At 39.9% G+C, this 13,331-nt stretch overlaps 1 protein-coding gene across 5 annotated transcripts in view; it reads right to left on the reverse strand.

The window, feature by feature from the left end:
- The window catches only part of LOC140312919 (ankyrin-3-like), a 91,170-nt gene extending 83,076 nt beyond the window's left edge, over nt 1–8,094 (reverse strand). For 2 of the 5 annotated variants that reach the window (XM_072390807.1, XM_072390806.1), the window contains exon 1: nt 7,577–8,082. In XM_072390807.1, the coding sequence (XP_072246908.1) occupies nt 7,577–7,699 (123 nt within the window). In that variant the 5' untranslated portion in view covers nt 7,700–8,082. Of the gene's footprint in view, nt 1–7,576 lie in introns of all 5 variants that reach the window. The other 3 variants (XR_011917014.1, XM_072390808.1, XM_072390809.1) reach the window with 3 other exon arrangements.
- Nucleotides 8,095–13,331: the final 5,237 nt, after the last annotated feature.

Consider the following 13,331-nt stretch of genomic DNA (forward strand, 5'->3'; position numbering starts at 1 on the left):
TTGCTCCCCACCTCTCACAATTCTTTCCTCTCCCTCCCCCCACGTGAGAGAGCTAGCTGTGAAGCGGTGTGATTACCATCGATCTGTCCTAACACAGCCCATTTCCTCAGCTCCAGAGCCTCTGAGCTCCAGTATGCGTGGCTGGGCTGCCACAAGGCCACGACCATATGCTTTTGTCCTTGGCCAGGAGCAGAGGCTTTCTTTTTTTAGTGAAAACGGTGAGTGAAACACACCCAGAGCTGCATTTGAGAGCGTGTCATCCATTTAAACAAATTTGAAGCCATTACATCAAAGAAGCTGATGAAATTGATGGCCACATGATTCTAGTTATCACTGCACATCATTGTGAAGTGGCAGGTGGTTAAGTAGAGGATGGGCAGACATGGTGGGGGCGGGCAAATGAAAGTAATTATCAAGCTGTACAGGCGTGAGTCCCAAGGGTCAACAGAGTGTGGCGTGTGTGTGAGAGAGAAAGAAAGCATTATTTCAGTGGGATAAGCTTTTTCTCTGAGTGTACGAGAAACACCTGCCATACATGCATAAATGTACAAATGCACACATGCCCGTGACATGCCATTTAAGGGTCTGATGGAAGAGATCTGGCACTGATGCACAGTAGGGGATTAATGAGTGTGATTTTGTAGAAGTGGGGGCATCAGCTTTCTCTCACACGCACTCACACATAGTGAAACAGTGAGTTGTAATTGACCAAACGTATGCATCAAATGGAGGAAAAAATATAGAATCTGAAGGAAGCCTTTAAACATAGGTAGAGCTAAGCTCTCACTGTTATGTGTCTGCATTGTTTGAGTGCTTTATGAATAGGAGGCATCTTCTTCCCCAACCTTTAAAAAAAAAAACTCCAAATGCAGAACGGCCCAGTTATCTACTCTTGCCTCTCCTCTCCCTTATTCTTGGTTTTCAGGGTTCCATCTTATCTGCTCTCATCTCTCTGCACCACCCCCACGCCTGCAGCCCCTTAGCCTCTCTCCAACCCTCTATCCTCACTCCATCGAGCCCCTGCTTCAACATTTCCTCCTCTTTGACACTTTGAATGAAGCTCCCTGCCTGTGCATGCTATATGTTTGACACTTCTGCCTTGTGAAATTTCATATTGTTTGAGTTGATTTGAAAGTTGTATATCAGTTCTGTTAAGAGAAGCTATTGATTGAGAGAATTTCTCCTCTTTATCAGGCTAATTGTTATTACACTAGGCGAGAATGCACGTCCTATACTTCCACACAGGGCATGAAACATCAGTAACAGCTGGCAGGAGGAAGTGGGAGAGTGCTCATGGTTTAGAAAAGCAGCAAGAAAGACACTGCTCACCTTCAAATGACATTTAGGCATGTGATCATGCTTCACTGCCCCTCTAATTCACAAAAAATGTTCCTTATCTCTTACTCTCTCCTTTGTATCACACACTGTCACACCATCTATTAGTCCCTATCTCTTCCTCTACATTTCTAAATGTGATTCTTCTGAGAAAACAGACAGAGTCCAGTGCTCATGTGACTTTGGAATTGAATTGTCTGCATACAAAAAGGAAGAAAGAGTTAAGAGACCAGGAATCCTAACAATAAGTATTCTTTCCCTCAATAGTAGGACAAACAAATCCTCACATACACTGGTTTCCAGTTCCGAAAGCTCCATAAGAAATTCCATCACCGCTCTCAGACACCATAAACATGCCATCCACCCATGCAGCAGTTCTCAGTAAGGACCCTTGAAGTGGTGGATCAATAATTAGAACAATCCTTATTACATGCTCTCATTTCCCTTTAGAGACTGAAGCTAATGTAGAACAATAGCAGCATACAGAGGAGAGAGGACGCTCTGTAGCACACTGAAGGATCCTACACGTTTCTGGCCATGTGAAATATAATAATGAGGATTAAAATGGGCTGATCAACTTGTGCTATAGTCTGTACATGAGAATGGATGATACGGTCTTGCCACACTGTCCAGATTTAGGAAGCATTATTTCTTCTCACATCTGAGAGGGGTCTGATTTGAACTCCAGATCTCAAGACTTGTTTTGGGTTTGATTGACTCACAAGATGGTGGCTGTGACAATAAGCCCGATAATTGGCTGCTCACTTCAAGCAGCATTGCAGCATTCACCTCCCCTATGACTATCTGCCTGGTTCGGTTGATAAGATCGCCCTATATATGGAAACAAAAACCTCTTACTGAAAACCTCCACACTGAAAATGACAAGTTTTGAAAAAGATTTGGATTACTCTCTTTAGTACAGGGCTGCTTATTTTTTATTTTCTTTCTTTTTAGTAAATGGTTGTAAATCTCCATAATGAATATCCCAAACAGATGGAAGTATTCTGAAAATTCTATAGTAAAAGTAGATATTATGTTGAATTTCAAATTAACTTAAGTAACTTGAGAAGCAGCTTATTTACCATAGATAAGTTCTGAATTCTGCATTCTTTGTACCTCTAAGAACAAAATTATGGTCAATCTCAGTATCTGCAGCGATACTTTGGATTATTCATTATAAACAGAAATAATTACTGGATGTAAATAATGAAATAAAAAGTATCAACAAAGCTAGTATGACTTAACAATAAGTGTATAGATGATTAACCAAATCCACATCTTATTTCTATAAAGTAAATGAAAATACTATATACACACCAACAGTAGTTATTCTCATGAACAGAAGCTAGGCAGTATGCTCTGTGGTTGGTGGTGGCCATCTTGATGGTGAAAACATTTTGTAATACTGGGAGGAGTTCCCAATGCCAATGCAATTAAGTGAGGCATGCATGAGTACCGAATTCATTAACCTCCATCCTTCATGGGCTGATAGTGTGGGGGAGGAGGGGAAGGAGGGGAAAGCAACATGCGTCCCAGCTTTGTTTCAGTCTAATTGGTACAGTACATGAGCAATAAGAGAAAATGAAGAAAAATCTTTAGAATAAGGATTGAATGTTTTCCTCTCTGCCTGGTTACAGCCTGAAGACCCTTTTCTCCACAGTGTAATTTTCCTCTGAGGCTAAGAAAGACTCCTGCAGTGCCACTTTTGCCATGGGCCTGGTCTGAACACAGTACAAGGCTTAAGTCCAATTTCAACACTGCCATTCTCCCTCCGGCCTTCCCTCCATGGTCTTTGCTTTGGAGGGAATGTTGATTCAGACCTCTAAAACTAGAGAGAGATTAGGATGATGAAGTTAATATAGCAATGTTAAAAAAGGCACAGTGCACAAACTCTCCAAACAGCCACAGGAATTTGTTTAATGATGAAACATTGAATAAATTGCAAAATTGTAGGAAACAATTTCCACATGGCCTATATCAACCTTATGGGAGAAATGAGAGGTACTGTAACAGTGCATGTCTTTGTACTGGAGCAGTGTGTAAAACTGGGACACAGCAAGAGGAAACCTTTGCTTTGCTTAGCTCCCTCTCTGGGAATCCACTGGGGGCTCCTGGCTCTAGATAATGTCATTAGAAGTAAAGCAGCTTGGAGAATTCATGTAACACCATAATGGGGGTTTCCTGTTAAGATGACCACTGTGGCTACTTATTCTCAGACACAGCACATGGAAATCAGCTCCATCTTCTTTGCAAACACACCTGGATGCATACACAGAGCATCTCAGTCTCTCAAGTTTTGACAATTCCCAGTGTGCCAGTGGTAAGAGCTGAGGAACTTCATCTCCCTCTTTTCAGCTTTCCTGAGCAACAGTATGAGCCAACACACACAAACACAGACATACATAACACTAAGTTGTTAGGCATCTGTAACAGGCTCCCTCCCTAGACTCCATTTGGCCTTGACTCAAATGCGTGGTATGATAATAGCAGCAAGCCTCATAGCAAACTATTTCTCATCTCTCCTACGTGAACATTGTTGATGTCTTTCCGTATTTTTGATTGTCTGTGTCCAGAATCACTCCCTATTTATTATATAACCATTTACCATGAGTGTTTCAATGTGAGGTGTGTACTATACAGGTCCCTCAAAGATCCCCATAATGGGATAAACAATAAAAACTATCCCTCCGTGCAATGTGTGGTATTTCAAAGATGAAATCATCACAGAGTGATGACAGAAACCAATATCAAAAAGTTCAAACCGAAGAGATGTATTCTCTCCCATAGAGGACACTGCTCCTCCACTGTCTGTCAATGCCTGATTTGTAGTTCAGCTTTTCTTCTGTTACTTAATGACATCACCATGCAGTATGTTTTGATAATGACTGCCTTGTAGCCTGTTTGGCACACATCAAATATACAATGAGAGGCTGTTTGTACTTAACCATTTTTGACCAATAAACTAAACAATTATTGTAGATTATGCACTATGGGAGAGGGTTGTTAGGGCTGTTATACACCAAGCTGACAATGAGCCATAGGGAAAGTCTGGATCAACAGTGAAGGCCTATCTTTGATGTCTCTTTGGTGTGTAAAGCACCGTCTATACTGTCAGACCTAATCAACATTTTTTTGAGCTGATTCAGCATGTTGGACAGAGGTCTGTTGGTGGGAGAAATCATTCTATTTTGCTTTGTGGTGTACTGAACAGTCGGTGACTTCACCAGCTTAGAGCAGTTTCTCTTTATCTTTTGTCTTCGTCTCTTCCCATCTTGCTCTGCAACCAACAGACCAAGCATTGCGAACACTACTCCCGCAGACTACTCCAGCCATATCCAAAATCCCAAGTTTTGGCCATACATTATATACATCACCGATCAAAGACAGAGACTTGAAATATAATCTATTTTTAATGGATTGCATTATACTTTGTAATTAGGCTTGAGATCAAAGAAGCCAGAAAATCATAATCATAATGTTAATACCATTTCCTGTTGACTTTATAGTGACAAACTTGATTCAAATGAAGACAAGTTGTTTTCATTATGCTTATATTATAGGACTTTAATCTGTTATTACTCCCAGGCTGACTTACTGGCAGGTCCGTTCAGAGAGGAAATTAAATTTAATAGTGTTTAAAAGTAATAGAAAAAAACATTAAGAACGATTGCTGTCAGATTTAATAGCTATAAGAAGGAATTAAACAAACCTAAACCTTATCTGTTTTAATCGAATTAAATCTTCAAATCACAAGTTTTTAACCTTTACTCAGATTAATGTTTATACAATCATTAAATAAGCATAAAACTTGACAGATTACAAAAGCAAAATTTGAATATCTATACAGCCTAAAGTAAATATGACTCTACGAGCATATAAAGCTATATTTTATGACCTATACAATAAAAAAACTGCTTGGTGACTAATGCAACTCTGCATTTACAAGTGTTCTCTTCATAAAGTTTTGTACCTGCTCTGTTTTCTAAATATAGGCTGTGAAAGGAGTGACTCAAAGCAGTTTGTTGTGCAATTTGCGCCAAGGCAACTATATCAGTTTGCTACGATCGCCAACAGGCAGACGTAAAAAAATGACACAAGCTTTTGTTTAGGCTTTTCATGAATTGTACTCCACAAAATTGAGAGAAAATAACACGTGGTATCAGTTAACAATGCTAACAATAATAAAAATTATGTTCTTTGCAAATCTTTCACTATGTCTCTGTCATTTGTTGATATTCCTTGTAATGGTGATGTAATTTTAATGCTTTCAGTTCCTTGCATGTGTTTTTTTCTTGCTATCTGCAACTATGACTGTGACACTCTGCAGTCAGTCTGTATGCAGGGACAAACTGAGAGTTGAAAGGCTAGCAGCAGGGGTAACAAGTGCATGAGCAAGGCCAACCAAAGAATAAAATCATAAAGTAAGCAAAAGAGAACTCGGTGTGTGCAGTGAGATTCAGTGAGATGCAGCTTAGTACATGAGTGTGTAAGTGAGACTAAGAGTTTGACCCTCGGGAATGATCAACAGCTCACCACCGAACTTTCAAGGAAAAAAAAAAAAGATAAACAAATTGACTTTGGCGTTTGACTTTGTTTTGTCACAATATATCATGTTAAAGTAGCAGCATGAGCCAAACTACAACGCTAATGATAGAAAATAAAAGTCACCATGGGAGACATGACTGGAGTGATGATGAAACAAAGGAACTAAGCCAAAAGTGAAGAGACCAAGGTAAACGAGGACAAAAGATTTTTAAAAAAACAAAAAAACAAAGAAACAAAGGGACAAAAAGCGACAGAAAAAAACCCCACGAAGAGCAGACTGGTGGACAGACTGAAGGACACAGGGCAAGCCGAGAAGAAAAAGCCGATTATCCTCATGGATGGTGCTATGCACATCCAATCAATACAACCTTCTCCTCTTATCTCCATCTCTTTCTCTTGTTCTCTCTGGTGAAACACGACCCTTCATTAGGACAACAAACTAAAGTCTTAAAACATACTTGGCTGCATGGAGTTAAGTCCATAAACTCACCTGACCTCATTAATCTTGCGTTGGTTTATAAAAGATTTGGCCATGATCACTCACTTCTTGTTTATGCTAAGGTCAAATAACGTTACCAGCAGCATAATTCAAAACCAGGCTCCCATTGGCGCAAAGAACAGTAAATGTCACTGTTATTGAATTGATCTCACACGGTCAAATATCCCAACATCAATAAGCAAAATGCAAAGAATGCTTTCTAAAATAGTCAGAAGCCGAGGCATTTTATTTGATACCTAACAGCAGTCAAATGATAGGCTTGTGTTGTAGTAGAAGCCCGTAACATTCAACTCCTCCTTATTTTCTATGAGTTACTCCCTCTGGTTTGTCCAAAGTGAGAAGCTGACATGTAAGAGAGGAGGAAGAAGAGGGAGATCCACGTGCATTTCACTTTCATTCTCCATCATATGAAAAGCTTTGTCATCAATAAATCAGTTGTGTATGCATTATACATGCCTGTCTGCGCATCCGAGCAAACACACACACATATATGCAAGAACTGACAAAAAGTCCCTAAAGCACTGTTCCAAAACCATGGTAAAGTGAAAAGTATGCAAGAGTAGTTATTTACACTTGCTTTCCATTTAAGAAACATGCAAACATCACCTTGCACTCTATGTAACTTCTTGTGTGGTATGAAGCCCACAGCACAGTTGGGTTGTGTCTAAAACATCACAGGTGCTTTGAGAAAGCCCTGTGTGACGTAGTTTGACTGAAGACAGACAATATTATAAAGGTGGAAAGAGTCAGAAGAAAAACACTGTTCATGCTGTGTTCACCTCATCCTGAGGTAACTGAAAAAATCGCACGTAAACATATAAATACGATTTTGACTTTGAGTTGAATTGCGCAGCAACAATGTATACAACTGCCAACATGAGAGTTTCATCTCACACTTTTAGCTTTCAAGGTTAGAGACGCTGTTTAAAATGGACAGCATGACTGGTATCAACTATAATCACAAGCTCAGTAAGGACCCTTGAAGTGTCCTTACATCCACATCTTGATCCATGCACAAATATGAACACTTGCATGAATGAATTTATGCATATGAGGCATCCCAATATTTTTGATATAGCTTACTGAGCACACACATACACACACACACACACAGAGTCATGCTCCAATGATGCCAGTGGAGCAGAGCAGATGAAGCCACCAGCCAGCCTGACAAATCCGCCAGCCCTCGTCTGTTACCTTTCTCTTTTGTTCCCGGGACGCTGCTCTCCTGCTCTTCCTCCGCTTCTCCTTCTCGTCCTCTATTGCATTCACATCCACTTCCCCCCGATTCTTCTTCAATTGGGAGGCCGCGTGAGCCATGATAGGTAGTAAAAAATTAAGAAGCACCACACACTACACACGCGTGCCTCACCTGAAATCCCAGAGAAGTTCAAGGGCTATTGACAAAACCGGGATCTCAGAGGAAAAAATCGGGGCAGAAAAGGAAAGGGGGGGAAAGGGAAGAAAAATGCCCTCCTTGAAAAGGAGAATGGAGAAGAGTAGGGTTTCTTTGATATAAGTATGTATATATATCCTGTGTCCTCTCTTTTTGGTTGTGTCCTCTCTTTTTGGCTGTTGCTCAGCTCTGTCTTTTCTTTTAAAGTGATGAAGCGATGAGAGAGAAGAGGCAGCAGCTTCTCTTCATCTTCTCTTCCTCCTCCTCCTCCTTGTGTGTCATCCGCTGGCAGTGTGAGAGGAGCGCGTCCAGGAGAGGTGAGGACAAACCGGATGGAGAGAAAAGAGACACGAGCATCACCAGCACAGAGGTGGAGGGAGGAGAATGAGGGAGGGAGGATGGAGGTGGAGGGAGGGAAGAAGCCAGGGGAGTGGTTACCATGGTAACAACGCTCTGTTTTAGTCCATTCTTTTAAACTGCCATTTTGCTTTTTTCCCTCTTTTTTTTTCCTTGCTGTTCTCTGACACTGAGCATTGTTTGGTGTATCAGTGTGTAAGAGAGATACAGGGTGAGTAGGTGAGTATATGAATGAACAGCGGCATGGTGGTGGGGATGCACAATGAATGTGTGTGTCTTCCGCTATCACACATACATACACACGTTACCAGCTGGAGGTGGCCAAGCAACGAGATGGTGATGGGGAGACCATGCGAAGGACATGTGTGAGGGCAAAGAGAGATGGAAGAGAAGCTGAATGACTGATGCACATCACACACACATACACACAGACTTACAAAGGTATGCCCACATAACTTCAGACATCAGTACTGATAATTTCATTGTTCAAATTGTGAGAATGTGCGTAAATCTTGATTTATATGTTCATACCCAATGAATAGATAACACAAGCAACATGATAATGAGTAAACCAGTCACCACATGGTGAATGATTTAGGGAGACAAATTAATTAATGATTTAATAACTAGCCATTTAATGCCCATTTCTCTGATTTCTGACTTCTCAGTCCTGTGCTTCTCCAACCTCTGCGTGGCCAACCCATCAGGGATCACTGACACCATGATGAAAAGGTCAGAGTGGACATGGGGACCTTTTGTTTCACTAGATCACTCGGGTCTTTGTTGAAATTAGACAAGAAAAAGAAAAAAGTGGGAGGAGGGAGAGACAGGAAAGAAGATCTACACACAGGGAAAAATGGAGGGTCAACAAAAGATTTGATTTTGGTGACTGAGGGAGGGAGAAAAGCGATAGGATGAAAAAAAAACATGTCTTTTTCAGGATGCCCTTCACAACGGCCATGCTCACGTCTGACATGTACAGCGTGGAGACAGATGGAGCAGGCAGCAGCCATCTTTGTGTTCCTTCCCCTGCCTGCCTGCGTGTCAAAAGCACCTATGAGCGTTGCTGGGTCCTCTCTACACAGAGAGGCTGCCTCATCACATGCCTGTCTGCTGTTTACAAAACCTACTGTATTTGATTGTGTCTCTAAATATGCATATGGACCAAATACTGACCATATGGAGAGAAGCTGGGAATAAGAAAGGAGATGATAAGACACTGCTGTGACAGAAAGAAGAGAAGAACTCTCTTGGGAGAGAGATGATAGGTTTAACCCGTGGACACCAGTCATGTAACAATATGAGCGTGAAATTCCCTTTTCTCTCCCTTAAATCTATTCATCCTCGCCACTTCATTTTTCTTTCTTTTCAATCACAAGCACCAGCTACCAGCAATAAAAGGGGGGTGAAGTTGACTTACAGCCCCCATCATGCATCAGGGGGTGTCACATTATGCCAAATTATCATGTGGTTGCTAGGTGAGAGCCAATGGGATGGCTTTGGGGAGGATAGGATGGATGGATAAGGAGTGTGGAGAGGTAAGAAGAGGGATTGAGATTATAGAGAGCAGGGGGTGGGTGCATGCATGCAAGTGTGTGTGGATGCATGGAGAAGAAATATGTAGACATGATCGTGATAAACATTTTGAAAAAAGGAAAAATCCTTTGTCCAAGAATAAATATGCTAACAGAAGTGCTGTTGAATTAAGCAAAAATGTAAAATTCCTACACAATAAGGAAACTGCTGAACAGTACAGTACATGAGCAACTATTTCCCTGTGCAAAAGAAAGCATTATGCAGCTGCTAGTGATTTAAAAAAAAAAAAATCTTCTCTAGTAAAACTCCATTCACATTTTGACAGCCAGAAGACCACAACCCCCAACAGCTGTAGATGTAGTAAAAGCCACTGCCAAGGTGTCCAGTATTTGAGACACCAGCATTTTGCCAGGAAAGAGAAATGACAATAACTACAATAAAAAAAGAGTTGGCTGCTCTCCGCTGAACTCCAGAGGTTGATCATTTTTGGATGTTTTCCACCATTTTCCAGGCACAATGCCATATGCATATATACAGCCAGAGTAGAACCACCACCATTACACTCAGCTGAGGTTGGGAAATTATAAACAAAAAATTAAAAAAATTAAAACTGAGAAATGTATGTAAAAACTGAAAAGCAATAATAAGCAAAAGCCAACTTTTGTATAGCACTACTTTTTTTAAATGTTAAGTCATAACATTAAATCATATTTCCACTACTAGGCATGTTGCAATATACTGGTATGATGAAAACTGAGTTAGTTAGAAAATTAGATATTGATATAGTGTTAATCAAAGACATATTGTAATACGGAAAATGATTTAGTTTCAATTGACACCGTACTTACAGCAGATATTTAGATATGTGTCTCTTTCATTTATCAGTTTTTCTGGTTGTCATTTCTTTGCCCAGTAGGACAAAATCTTATTAATTTTCCTATATTTTCAATAGACATTGCATGCTACCTTAAATTTCTCTGTTTAAAAATGATTTGTTGAAAACCTGTTGTTGTGAGACCTTGTTGCTGTGGAGGAGGTAATACAAACAACAATGGCTTTGTAATTTAATCAGACATTTTATATGAATTAATATATTCATTCTTTTAAAATGACACAATCAACAAAATAATAAAACAAGGGAGAGTGGAGGCCATCCTGCCTTTTCATGACGGGTATTACAATTAGCAACTGGTAATAAATCTAATTGTAGAGTGATAAATGGCATCAAAGGTTTGGAAAATATTGTATAAATCTCATTATGTACATGAACATGGATGACAAGGACTCTCTAAATCTTCATGTGGATGTCTTTGAAAGCACTTTATTTGGCTCCATGTGTGATCTGTGGGGAGCTACCTTATAGTGGAGCTGTATCCTGCTGCTGAAACTCCCATGGGTGCAACATGACCAATCACAGCATCAATCTCAATGGCCTTTTTGACCTCTGTGGACACAGCAGTGTGGCTCAATACAATAACAAAAACAAGCAAAGCAAACACAGCATCTGGAGGGCTTGAGCTGGATGTGTCACTTTGAGGTTACAGAACAACACACTTGTTATTACACTGATAGCACACATTAGGGATGACTGGATGGCTTTTTTGAGTGATGCTGCTGGGAGAAGGTGGGTTGCTATCTGCAGCCACATGAATGAGTTTTACTGTCTCTTTTTTAACCTGCTCATGTTATGCATAATTACTTGTAAATCAGAAATAAAGTCAAAGAAGTTTTGCCTTCCTCTTAGCCTAATCTACGTTATTAATTTACTGACATAAATACAGTTATCATCCTCCAGCATCTACAGTAAAGAAACTGCAGTTTATTCACGGACAAAGTCAAGTTGGATATACTGTTATGAATCAAAACCTGCTTTTTTTTTTCATCTACAAATTAAATATGTCAAGTGAATTTATGTGTCCCTGCTTGGATAAGATGGACCACACATATTCTTTGTAGTTTGGTGTCCTCTAGTGGTAGAACAGTACAACTGTACAAAATATGTCCTGATTATGCACCCGTAAGCCTGTGTAGTTATCTTAACCTTTAACCAGTTTTGTTGTCAGAAAGCATAAGAGGCACAAATTATTAGCCTAAAAAGCACTGAGATTTAACAGCACTTTTAAATAAAAAAAAACCCCATAATTCCACGGTATTCCCATATAAAACGGAAGATTTTTTTCACAATTCAGCTCATTTGCCATAGTTTGCAATAACAAGACAGCATGATCTGTCTCAAAGTTAGTTATTTCTCAATCTAAAATTCCCTCTTTGCTCTTTCTGCTGTGGAGAAATCAACATCTGTTCTGACCGATCTGGAAAAGCCTACAGCAAGTACAAAAAAACCCCCAAAAAACGCACAGGATAAGGTGTATGAAAGGTCCCTCTCCCCACATAATGCATCAACATGAGGAGAATTAATGAAAAGAAGAGGTTTGTTGGGACAATGTAAAGGATAAGTTTAACATTAGAAGGTAGCGCAAATCAAGGCAAGCAGCTTGAGGCTATTTGAAAATCTATCAATGTATCAGTTACAAAAACATACAGCAGATCAAATTAAATTGATCATCAAGCATCAGCCGTGCAGATTCAAACCTGTGTGTGGAAGGATGCTTAAAGAATTAAAGCAGGCAAAACACATCGTTTTGGTGTTTTGGCATTTATCAGTAGATCAACCAGTAACACTAACTAGGCCTCTCACACAAACATGCACAACATACTGCTGATTTTTGTTATCCCTCTCAATATCTCCCATGTCTCTCTATTCCATCATCTAAATCATTCTAATGTCTCCCCTCCAGATAAACAACATGTTCTGTGAGATGTACGGTTTAACCCAGTTTGCTACCAATAACCAACCCAAATATGTGTCACGACCGAGCAGTCCCCTAAAACCAGAGCAAAATGTCTTTGCATGGTTTCCCCACTGAGGGGCAGACAGACATTTATGGTGGAGCAGATAAACGTTCTAACACACACACAAATACACATATGGTGGAGAGCTATGTCTACCCTGGGTTTTGTTGTGGTGTCTCAGTTGATTGACTGTAAGGAGAGTTTTGTCCTTCTAAACTGGGGCAGATCGTTTGTGAGCATTACTGATTGTTATATGTGGGTGGCACTGAAGCCCCCAAATGAATTCATTATTAGGAAAATACTTTTGTGACTGATAATATGGTTATAATCCAAAGGAGTGTTTTCACAGAATGAGAATGATGAATGAGATTTAAAGCAAGCTCACTCTCCACAGGGAAACCATCCTCATTTCAAAGTCCAGATAACACTTTTGAATGCTTTTAAAAAATTAGGCTTCACCATGTATCACAAATGCTTTGCCTTCTCCTCCCTTTCATCACAGCATGAAAAAAGGAAATAAGGTGACTTAGAACAGCGGGCCACACCTTGCATGAAACCAAAGTTCATTATCATTAACTTCCTTTGAAGTTACAGTGTAAAAATATCATTAACTGCTTATATCTATGTTGCATTATCAGCCAATTCATCATGGAGCAATTTCTAAGAAATTAACCAAAGTCAATATGTGGAGAAGCAAGAAAATCTAATCAATACTTTACCTGACAATATCTCTAGGCTATTATGATGACTTCTGTAGGCCATATGATTAAGAATTTCCAGTAATCAATGAGCAGCTAATTTCTTGGCTGA

The sequence above is a fragment of the Leuresthes tenuis genome, unplaced genomic scaffold (assembly GCF_036924035.1).
Source record: "Leuresthes tenuis unplaced genomic scaffold, fLeuTen1.0.hap1 SCAF_8, whole genome shotgun sequence".
Taxonomy (NCBI): Eukaryota; Metazoa; Chordata; class Actinopteri; order Atheriniformes; family Atherinopsidae; genus Leuresthes; species Leuresthes tenuis.